Source organism: Pecten maximus, chromosome 11 (genome assembly GCF_902652985.1).
Source record: "Pecten maximus chromosome 11, xPecMax1.1, whole genome shotgun sequence".
NCBI lineage: Eukaryota > Metazoa > Mollusca > Bivalvia > Pectinida > Pectinidae > Pecten > Pecten maximus.
This window is the reverse complement of record NC_047025.1, coordinates 25664295-25681383: the sequence shown is the minus strand read 5'-3', so window position 1 is coordinate 25681383 and position 17089 is coordinate 25664295. Positions and strand designations below refer to the sequence as shown.

The 17089-nt window shown below is 37.1% G+C and overlaps 1 protein-coding gene across 2 annotated transcripts in view; it reads right to left on the bottom strand.

The window, feature by feature from the left end:
* Positions 1 to 7216: 7216 nt before the first annotated feature.
* LOC117337363 overlaps positions 7217 to 17089 on the bottom strand; it is a 90209-nt gene continuing 80336 nt past the window's right edge. For both annotated transcript variants that reach the window (XM_033898321.1, XM_033898324.1), the window contains exons 5-9: positions 14239 to 14383; positions 13192 to 13333; positions 11439 to 11507; positions 11147 to 11241; positions 7217 to 10906 (exon numbers count right to left, since the gene is read on the bottom strand). In XM_033898321.1, the coding sequence (XP_033754212.1) occupies positions 10857 to 10906; positions 11147 to 11241; positions 11439 to 11507; positions 13192 to 13333; positions 14239 to 14383 (501 nt within the window). In that variant the 3' untranslated portion in view covers positions 7217 to 10856. The remainder of the gene's footprint in view (positions 10907 to 11146; positions 11242 to 11438; positions 11508 to 13191; positions 13334 to 14238; positions 14384 to 17089) is intronic.

The following is a 17089-nucleotide window of genomic DNA, read 5'->3' as shown; positions in this document are numbered from 1 at the left end:
ATGGAACAAACACACACCAAGACATGGAACAAACACACACCAAGACATGGAACATGGAACAAACACACACCAAGACATGGGCCATGGAACAAACACACACCAAGACATGGGCCATGGAACAAACACACACCAAGACATGGAACATGGAACAGACACACACCAAGACATGGAACAAACACACACCAAGACATGGGCCATGGAACAGACACACACCAAGACATGGAACAGACACACACCAAGACATGGGCCATGGAACAAACACACACCAAGACATGGAACATGGAACAAACACACACCAAGACATGGACCATGGAACAAACACACACCGAGACATGGAACATGGAACAAACACACACCAAGACATGGAACAAACACACACCAAGACATGGAACAAACACACACCAAGACATGGAACATGGAACAAACACACACCAAGACATGGAACAAACACACACCGAGACATGGAACAAACACACACCAAGACATGGAACAAACACACACCAAAACATGGAACAAACACACACCAAGACATGGGCCATGGAACAGACACACACCAAGACATGGAACAGACACACACCAAGACATGGGCCATGGAACAAACACACACCAAGACATGGACCATGGAACAAACACACACCAAGACATGGACCATGGAACAAACACACACCGAGACATGGAACATGGAACAAACACACACCAAGACATGGAACAAACACACACCAAGACATGGAACAAACACACACCAAGACATGGAACATGGAACAAACACACACCAAGACATGGACCAAACACACACCAAGACATGGAACATGGAACAAACACACACCGAGACATGGAACATGGAACAAACACACACCAAGACATGGAACAAACACACACCAAGACATGGAACAAACACACACCAAGACATGGGCCATGGAACAAACACACACCAAGACATGGAACAAACACACACCAAGACATGGGCCATGGAACAAACACACACCAAGACATGGAACAACACACACCAAGACATGGAACAAACACACACCAAGACATGGAACATGGAACAAACACACACCAAGACATGGAACAAACACACACCAAGACATGGACCATGGAACAAACACACACCAAGACATGGACCATGGAACAAACACACACCAAGACATGGACCATGGAACAAACACACACCAAGACATGGACCATGGAACAAACACACACCAAGACATGGAACAAACACACACCAAGACATGGAACAAACAAAACACCAAACCACACATGGAACATGGAACAAACACACACCAAGACATGGACCATGGAACAAACACACACCAAGACATGGGCCATGGAACAAACACACACCAAGACATGGAACAAACACACACCAAGACATGGAACATGGAACAAACACACACCAAGACATGGAACAAACACACACCAAGACATGGACCATGGAACAAACACACACCAAGACATGGAACAAACACACACCAAGACATGGAACATGGAACAAACACACACCAAGACATGGAACAAACACACACCAAGACATGGACCATGGAACAAACACACACCAAGACATGGAACAAACACACACCAAACATGGAACAAACACACACCAAGACATGGAACAAACACACACCAAGACATGGACCATGGAACAAACACACACCAAGACATGGACCATGGAACAAACACACACCAAGACATGGAACAAACACACACCAAGACATGGAACATGGAACAAACACACACCAAGACATGGACCATGGAACAAACACAAACCAAGACCATGGAACAAACACACACCAAGACATGGAACAAACACACACCAAGACATGGACCATGGAACAAACACACACCAAGACATGGACCATGGAACAAACACACACCAAGACATGGAACAAACACACCAAGACCATGGAACAAACAAAACACACAAGACATGGAACATGGAACAAACACACACCAATGACATGGAACAAACACACACCAATACATGGACCATGGAACAAACACACACCAAGACATTGGAACGAAACAACACCAAGGCAATGGGCCCTGTGAACAAACACACACCTAAGACACGGAACATGGAACAACACACACCAAGAATGGACCATGGAAACAAACACACACCAAGACATGGACCCATGAACAGACACAACACCAAGACATGGAACTGACAAACACACACCAAAGGACCGTGGCAACAAACACACACCAAGACATGGACCATGGAACAAACACACACCAAGTGCACTGGAACAAACAACACACCAAGACATGGACCATGAAAAACAACACCAAGGACATTGACCACGAACAAACACACACACCAAGACCTGGAACTGAACAACCACACACCGGACATGGCACTTGGAACAAACCACACACCAAGGACATGGGACCATGGAACACACCACACACCATACAGACCATGGAACAACACACCACCAAGACATGGGAACAAACACACACCAAGACATGGAACATGGAACACACACACAACAAGACATGGAACAAAACACACCCAAGACATGTGAACAAACACACCAAACATGGACCTACAACACACACCAAGACATGGAACAAACACACACCAAGACATGGACCATGGAACAAACACACACCAAGACATGGAACAAACACACACCAAGACATGGAACATGGAACAAACACACACCAAGACATGGACCATGGAACAAACACACACCAAGACATGGACCATGGAACAAACACACACCAAGAAAAAAGAACAAAAGAACAAAACAAAACACCAAGACATGGACCATGGAACAAACACACACCAAGACATGGACCATGGAACAAACACACACCAAACACAAAGTGGAACAAACACACACCAGACATGGAACAACACACACAAGACATGAATCAAACACACACAAACATGGACCATGAACAAACACACCGATACATGACAACACAAAAAGGACTGAAAAAACATCACATACATGGAACATGAACAAAACACACCAGACTGGACATGGTAACAAACACAACCAAGACTGGACATGGAACAAACACACAAGACATGGAACCACAGACATGACCACACCAGACTGGGAACATGGAACAAACACACACAGGACATGGAACAAACCACACCAAGACATGTACATGGTACACAACAAACATGGAACAATCAAACCAACATGGACAAACACACACCAAGACAATGGACCATGGAACAAACACCACCATACGACATGGAACATGACACAAAGACAGACAACAACACCATGACATGGAACAAACACCACCAAGACTGGCCATGGACAAAACACACCATACACTGGGACATGAACAAACACCACCAAGACACATGGACAAACACACACCAAGACATGGACGAAACAAGACACCAACCACAGCTAATGGAACAACACACACCAAAATGACATGGAACAACAACAAAAACATGAACAGACCACACAAAGACATGGGCATGAACAAACACACAACACCAAGACATGGAACAAACACACACCAAGACATGGAACAAACACACACCAAGACATGGACCATGGAACAAAACACACACCAAGACATGGAACAAATACACACCAAGACATGGAACAAACACACACCAAGACATGGAACATGGAACAAACACACACCAAGACATGGACCATGGAACAAACACACACCAAGACATGGAACAAAACACACACCAAGACACGGAACATGGAACAAACACACACCAAGACATGGACCATGGAACAAACACACACTAAAACATGGACCATGGAACAAACACACACCGAGACATGGAACAAACACACACCAAGACATGGACCATGGAACAAACACACACCAAGACATGGACCATGGAACAAACACACACCGAGACATGGAACATGGAACAAACACACACCAAGACATGGAACAAACACACACCAAGACACGGAACATGGAACAAACACACACCAAGACATGGACCATGGAACAAACACACACTAAAACATGGACCATGGAACAAACACACACCGAGACATGGAACAAACACACACTAAAACATGGACCATGGAACAAACACACGCCGAGACATGGAACAAACACACACCAAGACATGGACCATGGAACAAACACACACCAAGACATGGACCATGGAACAAACACACACCAAGACATGGACCATGGAACAAACACACACCGAGACATGGAACAAACACACACCAAGACATGGACCATGGAACAACACCACCCAACATGAACAACACACACCAAGACATGGAACATGGAACAAACACACACCAAGACATGGAACAAACACACACCAAGACATGGAACAAACACACACCAAGACATGGAACAAACACACACCAAGACATGGACCATGGAACAAACACACACCAAGACATGGAACAAACACACACCAAGACATGGAACAACACACCAAGACATGACATGGAACAAACACACACCAAGACATGGAACAACACACCAAGCCATGGAACAAACACACACCAAGACATGGACCATGGAACAAACACACACCAAGACATGGAACAAACACACACCAGACATGGAACAAACACACACCAAGACATGCAACAAACGCACACCAAGACATGGACCATGGAACAGACACACACCAAGACATGGGCCATGGAACAGACACACGCCAAGACATGGAACAAACACACACCAAGACATGGGACAAACACACACCAAGACATGGAACTAACACACACCAAGACATGGAACAAACACACGCCAAGACATGGACAAACACACACCAAGACATGGAACAAACACACACCAAGACATGGAACTAACACACACCAAGACATGGAACAAACACACACCAAGACATGGGACAAACACACACCAAGACATGGAACTAACACACACCAAGACATGGAACTAACACACGCCAAGACATGGAACAAACACACACCAAGACATGGACCATGGAACAAACACACACCAAATGGACATGGAACAAACACACACCAAGACATGGACCATGGAACAAACAAACACACACCGAGACATGGCCATGGAACAAACACACACCAAGACATGGACCATGGAACAAACACACACCGAGACATGGAACAAACACACACCAAGACATGGAACAAACACACACCAAGACATGGACCATGGAACAGACACACACCAAGACATGGGCCATGGAACAGACACACACCAAGACATGGAACAAACACACACCAAGACATGGGACAAACACACACCAAGACATGGAACTAACACACACCAAGACATGGAACTAACACACGCCAAGACATGGAACAAACACACACCAAGACATGGGACAAACACACACAAAGACATGGAACAAACACACACCAAGACATGGGACAAACACACACCAAGACATGGAACAGACACACACCAAGACATGTTTAACACGTTGCTGTAGTCGTAGAACACAGCAGGGAAAAACCAGGTTACTAGAAAAAAGTAAAATACTCCATTTCTTACATTGGAAACTTTTTTTTAATTTTTGTAGTGGGTTTATTTCATACACAACATATTTCTCTACCTTGATTAATCACATTCAGGAAGCAATGAATACAATGGGAAGATAAATCTTGCTTACATGGAATGAAAACTGTATATTATTATCAGTTCTTCACAATCTACATATAACAATCTGCTAACGCTTACACACGTACATTCTATATATCTAAATACCTCAGTATAATATACTAGAGCTGGTGTCTCTCATATTCTACGAGGGCTGATTGATAAGTTGTGAGCCTCGTATTGAAGGAAGTACTCAAGGATGTTCTTTTTAAGTCCTATTGTTCTCTGACTATATATGGCCGTATACCCAAGGACTGGTCTCACTTGGTTTGTTTATATCGACGATGTAGCACTTGAAAGTAAACAAGACAAGCGGAAAGGGATTATGTTGAAAAATAATACAATATGTCCAGCAAAATCCAAATCCTACAATATGAGGCTCACAACTTATCAGTCAGCCCTCGTGAATGTACGGTTGAAATTTAGTGTGCAACACCAGTCCCTCCAAAGCTTTGGAAATGTATCTACGTTAAGTGCTGTGCTTTTTTATTTAAAAATAATAATAATTCACAACAAATAGCGTTTACGGGCAATAACGACAATAAATTAATATTCTGTTATCGATCTGTTACCGATCTGTTATCGATCTGTTGATCGTGTTATGACACTGAGTTATCTCCCATGACGTAGCCATACAATTTAGTCAAAATTTAAATGTCAACAGGAACATTTGCCCTAATCACACCTGGGATTCCAAGTGAAATTCATTTTATATGTGCTCAGACTTCCCTGTCCGATCTCCTTGTATAAACTTTGTGTATTGGTGTATATATTTGGCTTGATGTTTTCAGTTAATGCACATAGCTTTGTTTATCGGTACTATGGGTCTGATTTTTAGTTTTACATAATACCCGACAGGAGAACAAAACCTACACTAGCTACTTAAACTGCTAGATTAAGGATAGTTTACGTCCGTATCTATCAAACATCTCTGTCAGTCTTGATATAATAGACCGAAATGATTGGATCAACATAAAGCTTTTAAATTTTTCTAATACAAGGCATCATCTCTATCAATTGTTGTGGAGATAAAGAACTTATGTGTTTCAGTTTGTTATGCCAAACAGACAAAAGTAATGACAATACTTCCTTTACAGAATGAAACCGTGAGACTGATATTTCACAACCGTTGCATCACATTGCATATTTCTGGCCATTTCAAATTAATATTGACTACCGAAAACCGAATATTAAAAAGTCGAAGATGCAAATGTCGTTACCTTATTACAGAAAATGTATGTGTTGATCACGTCTGTGACAACTCTACCGCGCCACATGTTCCATCAGGACTCTTAATATCAACAGATAAGTAGTGATCTTGGTGAACCAAATGAATCCCCGACATTTGTCCGCATTCGTACCGGTATTATTTACTGCAAAAGAATGTATTTTAGCGATAATCGTATTTTGAGCGTTTATGCTGCTATAGTATTTTGCGGAGTAGTGATTGAATTGTAGTTTCTGTATATAGTTCTCTATCACATATACTCTAGATACACCTATTCATCATAACGTTCATCTCTTAAAAACTCTTAATGCGCTAAAATTTGGGACCGCCAAAAACCGTGCGTTTACAGTATATTACGGGATTTCTATGTCTATGTAAACTATGGGGTCATATGGTATCGTCTGTGACACATAACAACACTAATTACAATGCAAACATTTATTTCTAGATTTCAATGGCAGCAGAGAGAGAGATATGGGGTATTCTGTGCCTTTATCTAATGTATGTGGATGTGTGAACTTCCTATGTGTATCGTGGTGGCTGGTATCCTCTATATCACATTAACAATTGTATTATTGACTTCAAATGAACACATTCTAATATAGATATCATCAACTGGGACACAAACATTTTCAACTGGGACAAAAACAACACATTTGTATGTAGACAAACCCACACAGCAAAGGAATGGATGTCAGGGGATTGTGTTCCTCTGGTCACATACAGCTTATATAGTGGAATAAAAATAAACCCAACAACATATTTAAAAATGTATCATGTATCATATCTTCATACACGAATCATCCGAGGACAGGTAGCGTTGTGTTTATTAGGACAGGTAAATGTTACTGAGACTGGATTGTCTGCCTTAGTGTCAGGGCCGCTCACATCATCGGGTACCCACGGTTGATTGAACTACACAACCTTACACAATCTATTAACTGTGGTTATCTTATTAGTGTAACGTAGTGTAGTGAAATCAACTGTGGTATCCCACGACGCTACCACAGGCGATGTTTGTTATATTCCATCCGGAAACGTGTACTATACCAAATGTATGTATGTTGGTGTGTGACACCATCTGATAAACATTTTATAGCAGGGAATTTAACTTTTCTTAAAATTAAAGAACATTTTAAATAAAACAGTAACTTTAACATCACCAATGAAATGAACACCTCCATATTTATATAAATTTAACATATGACAACAATTGAATTGAATATAACATAAATACATGTTTTTAAAAAACTTAACACTTGATAATTATTAATAATCTTTACAAAATCAACATTCTACAATATTCCAGCACTCACACATTGTTTCTATATAATGACGATTAGAAGGTACATGTTAGATCACAGTCATCAGTCAGTACTTACAATCCATCTCCTACAAAACCACCACAACCATGGACAGTGGTATTTTTAATTTATTTTGAAGACAGATTGAACATATTTGTCACTGTTTTTGTTGTATATAAACTGTTATAGATATGCGTTAAATTAGTTCAAATTTTGTTATTAAGTAAATCAATATTTATTTTGTATGACATTATTCCATACATGAAATGTGACATCTATGTATTCGTTAATACAGCTACCATCTATCTAACGGTAGTTTGTCACAATCTAGTGTTGTAGGAGACAGAATCTTTCCTATATCCAAAAAGATTTATCTAACTTGTTTAATCCAAAACACCATCCAGTGGGCCTTTATTCAATTGGGTACTTAAGAATATGTCTTTCTTCCTTATATCAAAAACAGTATATCATACTTTATTCCAACCTATCCAGTGTTTTAGAGCAGATTTCTGTTTTCCGTAAAAACAATCTATCATGCTTTATCCCAAACAATCTACAGTTTAGGGCAGACTTCTGTTTTCTATATTAACTCTAACATGGCTTATCCACTATCATCCAACTTGCTATACAGGAGAGATACTGCATTTGATCTGCACAAAATCTTATGTATCCACAATCAACCCAAAGTCATACTACTCTTATATTCTGTACAAAACTAGCACTGATTATCTACAGTCAAACCAGTCTATAAAAAACCAAATCCACAAGAATCCAGGACACAGTTTTCACAGCAACAATGAAACCCTCTCGGATATCAACCCTTGCTGGGAAAAAATGGCGACAGGATCACTATAGCTTCATAATATGGTTGATATACTACCAGTTCAGTATTATGGGATACATTAACAATAACTGACATATAACACTAGAATAAGATGATAACATGGTGATGGTAACAGTTTTAACAGATATACGGTCTACCCATACAAATGTTCACAGGGACTTCCTCAATACACTCTATAACTACATTGTGTACTGAATACTCTCTCTCTCTCTCTCTCTCTCTCTCTCAGGATAATTTATTTTCATTTTACACTATTCAATAACATTTTATAATTCTAATACGTACAACATTTAATTAGCTATTCAATAAGCATATTGCACCAAAAAGCATCTTTGTATTGATTTCTCAAATTTCTATGGGGACACAATGGACATTTTCCTAATCAATGTAATGATATATATAAACGTGTGTAAACCGCTATCTCTGGAGAACTACATTTCTTTAAGGCATATAATTCATAGTCTACGACAAGACAGTATAATAATTCTAATTTTGTTTTACTCAGACAAACTCTACATATATATACAATAAAATCTATTTTACTTTCATTAGCCACCACAAAGGTTCCTAAATCATATGATTATTTTTTTATTGACAACCTTAGTTTTGAAGTAATAAAACTGTTAAGTAAGATATATTATTTGTTATCTATATACTAATAATATTTGTTTTACTTGTAGGGGATACACACTGAGATCAAATTATTCCTCACAACATCCTGTCCGCTTATATTTCAGGTACTAATAACATAATGTCACAAAACGCTACCGTTTCAAACTATTAATTTCTCGGAGTTCCCCGCAGGGACAAGTACCACATACCATAACATTTCTACAGCAAATTTGTAATATTTCAGTCAAGATTGTTTGTCAACCCTATTTTCATACAGCAGATGGAAGTCATTGGTAAACCACTTGGAGTGCTCAAAGTTCAAAGTTGATTGGAATTATGAAACGTGTTGTAGTGGGTAAGTATGGATATGATAGGTCCGGTTGTCGTATTTAATACCAGTTGTGTCTATTCACGTTATTGGAAATTATCTGTTTTGAAAACATAGTGGCGACATTATTATATCCAGTCTTATTGCATAAATTCATTGTTTTTCAACTGCACTCATGGTCAACTGTATGATTACATATTGTATTCATTAGGTCTATGTAGCACTAAACAGCTTAAAGGTGTATTATGGCAAAACCTTGATTTTAAAACTGTCGTTATAAAAAGCCTGGAATTCCCAAAGTGTTGTTGACACAGTTTCCCCTGTATTAATTTATAACCGTATGTTTGTAAATTGTGTCAATGAATATAGAGATTATATGAACAGTAATATGACTCGCTTGACAACTACAATTACTCTATTACACAAATGACGTTTGATTCGGAATGAAATGTAATATCACAATATTGGCATGTATCCTTCTTTACAGCTGAAATATTCAGATTTAAAACATTCAAAAACATAATCCATACAGAAATTTTCAACAACAAAACATCAAAAGTTAAAATATTTTCTTTTAACTTCTTAACAGATAACAAAAAATTTGAAATGTATCCTTAATAGAAATATCTGATAAATAAATAATCAGAAATTAACATATTAGGCCTAAGTAAGCCTTTCATTGCTCTAAGATTTTCGTTTCTTTCACCTACTGGCTACTGAAGGGATATTTTTTAAAAACAGATTATTTTTGATAAAAGTCAAACAATAAACGGGACTTATTAACATTATAAACACTTAGACAATACAGTTATAGAACAAATGCTATAACTTAAATGATGTGAATTAATGATCCATCACTCGACATAGTATCATACACACGAGATCTGCCACATCTGAATCCTCTTGAGTATATGTTGATATGAGATATATTATGGGACATCAGTATGTTTTTAAAACCTATGCATTCCCAAAGACTTATGTTTCTTTCAATTTTTCCACATTATCTCTCAGCATTTGAACTTGTTCTGAAAATTAAAAACAATACATATTAAGAAAGACAAATTTCTATTTTTTCATAACTACACTACAAAAGCTGTTTCCAAAATGGGGTATATTTATAAAGGTCTGCATTTAATATTGCATTCTAAAAGACGGATTTACTAATTGTTCACCTTTTCAGAATATGACTGTAATTTATGACAGATTAAATGCCCTTCAACTCAACAAACTTTTTCTTTAGCATTATTAGGGTTATGTCCCCTTACCCTCTCTCAGATTGGCAATTGTTGACTGCTTCCTGAGAAACTCTAAGCACAGATCTTTGTTCAATCCAAACGATCTCATGTTGCATGTGAATGTCCTGCACAAAAGAAATATTCGAAATCAAGAAAAGCAAAAATAGATTTCTTAAAAGCCTGAATGAAAAACAGTGCAAATTTAAATATATATATTTAAGCTATAAAAAAAAAATGTGAAAATATAGGCATAATGTCCTATTTATTTAAAAGTATCGAACCATGTATTTAGAACATAATAGCTGAGAGAGTCAGATCTTACCCAAGCTGTCCAAAGGTGATGTTTTCCTGGAACTGTTTATCATCAGTCTGAGCTTGGTCTGTTTCCTGGCTGTCAATGAAAATAACGTGAGTAGTTAGCATTATCCATTGGAAATGGAGGTGACAGTAAACACTATCCAATGGAAATGAAGGTAACAATAGGAACGAAGGAAGTACTAGTGAACCTTACTCAATGGGAACAAAGGAAGCAGTGAACATTACTCAATGGGAACGAAGGTAGCAATGAAACTTACCCAATGGGAACGAAGGTAATAATGAACCTTACCCAATGGGAACGAAGGTAGCAATGAACCTTACCCAATGGGAACGAAGGTAGCAATGAACCTTACCCAATGGAAACGAAGGTCATAATGAACCTTACCCAATGGGAACGAAGGTAATAATGAAACTTACCCAATGGGAACGAAGGTAGCAATGAACCTTACCCAATGGGAACGAAGGTAGCAATGAACCTTACCCAATGGAAACGAAGGTCATAATGAACCTTACCCAATGGGAACGAAGGTAATAATGAACATTACCCAATGGGAACGAGATAGCAATGAACCTTACCCAATGGAAACGAAGGTAATAATGAACCTTACCCAATGGGAACGAGATAGCAATGAACCTTACCTAATGGGAACGAAGGTAGCAATGAAACTTACCCAATGGGAACGAAGGTAGCAATGAACCTTTCCCAATGGGAACGAAGGTAGCAATGGAACTTACCCAATGGGAACGAAGGTAGCAATGAACCTTACCCAATGGGAACGAAGGTAATAATGAACCTTACCCAATGGGAACGAAGGTAGCAATGAACCTGACCCAATGGGAACGAAGGTAGCAATGAAACTTACCCAATGGGAACGAAGGTAGTAATGAAACTTACCCAATGGGAACGAAGGTAGTAATGAAACTTACCCAATGGGAACGAAGGTAGCAATGAACCTTACCCAATGGGAGTGAAGTAAATAATGAACCCGACCCAATGAAAGTAAAATAACGATAATAATATGAGACTTTGTGTCAAGGGCATAAAAAGTAAGACACGTACATTAAGCTTATTTCCACCAGGAACAAATACAGATAATAATGCCTCTGTCATCACATTTTTTGCTTTATGTTGCTTGGCGCTACCGAAAGCTTATGTGCTCAGGTCTTTGAAGGCAAGAATTAATGAATTCTACGGTAACCTGCAGTATCTACATATGTCTGGATAAAACAATGCCAATTCCTGTAACCAGTCCAGACCTCAATACACATGGATGAATATTCATGTTTTACCAAGTACATAGATTAATGAAAAAGCCATGACAGCCAATCATACAGGATACACTTTTATACACAGATCACGTTTACGAATAGGGTTAAATAACTGACCAGAAAAAGAAGAAACAGATGAGATCAATCAATATATTCTTATACACAAGCAATGATGAATGCGGATGTAGAAAATTGGTCTAAGCCTGCAGTTTGGTTCAAAGTGTAGAAGTTTGGTTCAAATATATAGCTGTTTAGTTCAGAAGTGTAGCGGGTCGGTTCTAATGAGTAGCGGTTTGGTCTGGTAGCATGCTCATTCAATCACTATACAATTTATATAGGCTGTACGTGAGTGGGCTGAGCATGCTTGGCTTGGTTAGGTTTCCTCAGATTTAGGTTACTGAAGAATGGTCCTAGTTTTCATAAATGTCTTCCAAAATGAATTGAGACTATAGGTCTACTCCACCTTTAAAGGGGAATCCGAGATTTACCTTGTGCACATTGGCTGTCTGGCACGTTCACACTGAACAGCGTCGAAGAAGGCGGCATTCCAGAAACGTAAGGACTGCCATATTGGTTGTTCTCGAAGAAAACTGTACAGGAAGTTACGTCCACTCACGTTACCATGGTGACCTTTGAAATTACAAAATCATTTTAAGTTTATTTAACTCTATCTTAATAGGATTAAGTTATACATGTTTTACTAGTAGCAGAGTGAACATATTGGTGTAATTTTAAATGAAAATACACAAAAATTTTAAAGCGTATTTCATATTTTCCAGCGATACAACATGCTCTATGCCATGTCTGTAGTCTATCAACCATGTCTTAGTAAACTACATTAAATGTCACATTTGATAAGAATTATAGCCTTTATATCCATTAAAGATTATTAGCTTAAATTCATTATTGTATCAGCTGCTAGTGTGCAGTGTTTAGGCTTTGTTGAATGGTTATGTATGATTTAATTATTATCTTTGATAATAGTTTTTTGCTTTCAATGATCATCATCAGGTGTGGTACACCATTCCATAGGTCTATTTGTCGAAAGCCAAAGATGTTTTTGCATGGTACAAGCGACAGGCAATTTTTGAATAGTTTCAGTAAATATCCTCTTGTACAGCTATTGGTATTGTATCTAGAAGATGCTTGAATATATTCTTACATAGTAAATGTGGTTGTCAAGTTAAGACATAGACCTGCTGTCTATGACCAATTGATAAAACTGATATAAAGCACACTTATATATAGGAATACTATAGTGCCAGACAACACACATTTGTCACAATATTACCATCAGACAGTTAACCATGCGGTGCAAATTATTACTTCTGGAAAAACATATTTGGTCTAAAAGTAACGCCTGCCTTTACAAACACTTCAATTGGAAGAACAGCCGAGTCTTCTATATTCAATTACAATTCATTGGTGTACACAACCTAAAAAGTGAGTTTCTGCTGTAGATTTGGGGGTTGTATTATCCCTAATTTACATAAATAGGTCTATAGGTCAAATGTACAGATATGGCGTTTTCTCACTTTCATAGAAGAAGGTAAAGCACATGTTCATCAGAGATTTTGCAGGTGAGAAGTCTTCAGCCTCGTTACATTCAAACAGAACAACAGCGAAGTACTGCACCAACTGGAAAAATATCTGTTCTGACACATTCTTATTGTGGACTCTCTGAAACAGAATGAAATAAAATATCAAGAAGTATTTTCGTCAGATTGGTTAGGTGATCCGGTACTAGCCTTACCTTTACCAATGTATCATTGTATACAATAATTATCTGTTTGAAAATTATATAATACACATTACTCGTTTGGTGTCATCATATGCATTCTTTCTTTTTTTTCTTGATAATTACTTTATACGTCTCTCTTAATATATTACTTACGGCTTAATTGTTTATAGAATCACTCCATAGAAACACCTAATTATAATTGAATGGAATCATTCTCTAGAAATATCGAATTAAAAGTAAAAGGAAATGTTCCACAGAGACACATAATCATGCAAACATTTGTTGGAATCGTTCCACAGACACGCCCATTAAATGTTAACGGAAATTATTCCAGAGAAACACCCACCAAAAAGTTGATGGAATCCTTCAATAAAACACCCAATTAAAAGTTTATTGATTTGTTCCATAGAAACACTCAATTAAAAGTTAATGGAATTATTCCATAGAAACACACAATAAAAAGATGATTGAATCCTTCTATTAAGACACCCAATTAAAAGTTAATTGAATTCTTCCATAAAACACCCAATTAAAAGTCTATTGATTTGTTCCATAGAAACACCGAATTAAAAGTTAACGGAATTATTCCATAGAAACACCCAATTAAAAGTTAACGGAAGAGACCCATTTAAAAGTCAATGTAATTATCTTATAGAAGAACCCAATTGAAAGTTAATGGAATCCTTCCATAAACACCAAATCAAAACTTTATTGATTTCCTCCATAGAAACACCCATTTAAAAGTTAAAGGAAATATTCCAGAGAAACACCCGATAAAAAGAGGATGGAATCCTTCAATAAAGGATCCAATCAAAAGTTAACGGAATTATTCCATAAAACATCCAATTAAAAGTTAATGGAATCCTCCCATAAAATACCCAATTAAAAGTTTATTGATTTGTTCCATAGAAACACACAATTAAAAGTTAATGGAATCCTCTTATAAAGACACCCAATCAAAAGTTAATGCAATTATTTCATAGAAGAACCCAATTAAAAGTTAATGGAATCCTTCCATAAAACAACAAATCAAAAATTTATTGATTTGCTCCATAGAAACACCCATTCAAAAGTTAACGGAAATTATTCCATAGAAACACCCAATTGAAAGTTGATGAAATCCTCCCATAACACACCCAATTGAAAGTTTCTTGATTTGTTCCATAGAAACACCCAATTAAAAGTTAACAGAATTATTCCATAGAAACACCCGATTAAAAGTTAACGGAAATATTCCATAGAAACACCCAATTAAAAGTTAATGGAATCCTTCCATAGAAACACCCAATTAAAAGTTTATGGATTTGTTCAATAGAAACATCCAATTAAATGTTAACGGAATTATTCCATAGAAACACACGATTAAAAGTTAACGGAATTATTCCATAAAACACCCAATTAAAAGTTAATGGAATCCTCCCATAAAATACCCAATTAAAAGTTTATTGATTTGTTCCATAGAAACACACAATTAAAAGTTAATGGAATCCTCTTATAAAGACACCCAATCAAAAGTTAATGCAATTATTTCATAGAAGAACCCAATTAAAAGTTAATGGAATCCTTCCATAAAACAACAAATCAAAAATTTATTGATTTGCTCCATAGAAACACCCAATCAAAAGTTGATGAAATCCTCCCATAACACACCCAATTAAAAGTTTCTTGATTTGTTCCATAGAAACACCCAATTAAAAGTTAACAGAATTATTCCATAGAAACACCCGATTAAAAGTTAACGGAAATATTCCATAGAAACACCCAATTAAAAGTTAATGGAATCCTTCCATAGAAACACCCAATTAAAAGTTTATGGATTTGTTCAATAGAAACATCCAATTAAATGTTAACGGAATTATTCCATAGAAACACACGATTAAAAGTTAACGGAATTATTCCATAGAAACACACGATTAAAAGTTAACGGAATTATTTCATAGAAACATCCAATAAAAAGTCAATGGAAGACACCCAGTTAAAAGTTAATGTAATTATTTCAAAGAAACACCCAATAAAAAGTCAATGGAAGACACCCAGTTAAAAGTTAATGTAATTATTCCATAGAAACGCACAATTAAATGTTAACAGAATTATTTCATAGAAACACCCAATTAAAAGTTAATGGAAAACACCCAGTTAAAAGTTAATGTAATAGTTTCATAGAAACACCTGATGAAAAGTTAATGGAATCCTTCCATAAAACACACAATTAAAAGTTCATTGATTTGTTCCATAAAACACACAATTAAAAGTTAACGGAAATATTCAATAGCAACACTCGATAAAAAGATGATGGAATCCTTCAATAAAGAACCCAATTAAAAGTTTATGGATTTGTTCCATAGAAACACACAATTAAAAGTTAATGAACTACTTCCATAAAGAAACACCTAATGAAAAGTTTATTGATTTGTTCCATAGAAACATCCAATCAAAAGTTATGAAATCCTTTCATGAAAACACATAATAAAAAACTAATGGGATCCTTCCATTGGAACATTCATTCATTTAATGAAATTCTTTAATTGGAACAATCATTTATAGGTCAATCAATCTGTATTGTCTGTGACTCCCCTGTCTGTGTTATGTGTCTGTCTGTATTGTCTGTGACTCCCCTGTCTGTATTGTCTGTGACCCCCCTGTCT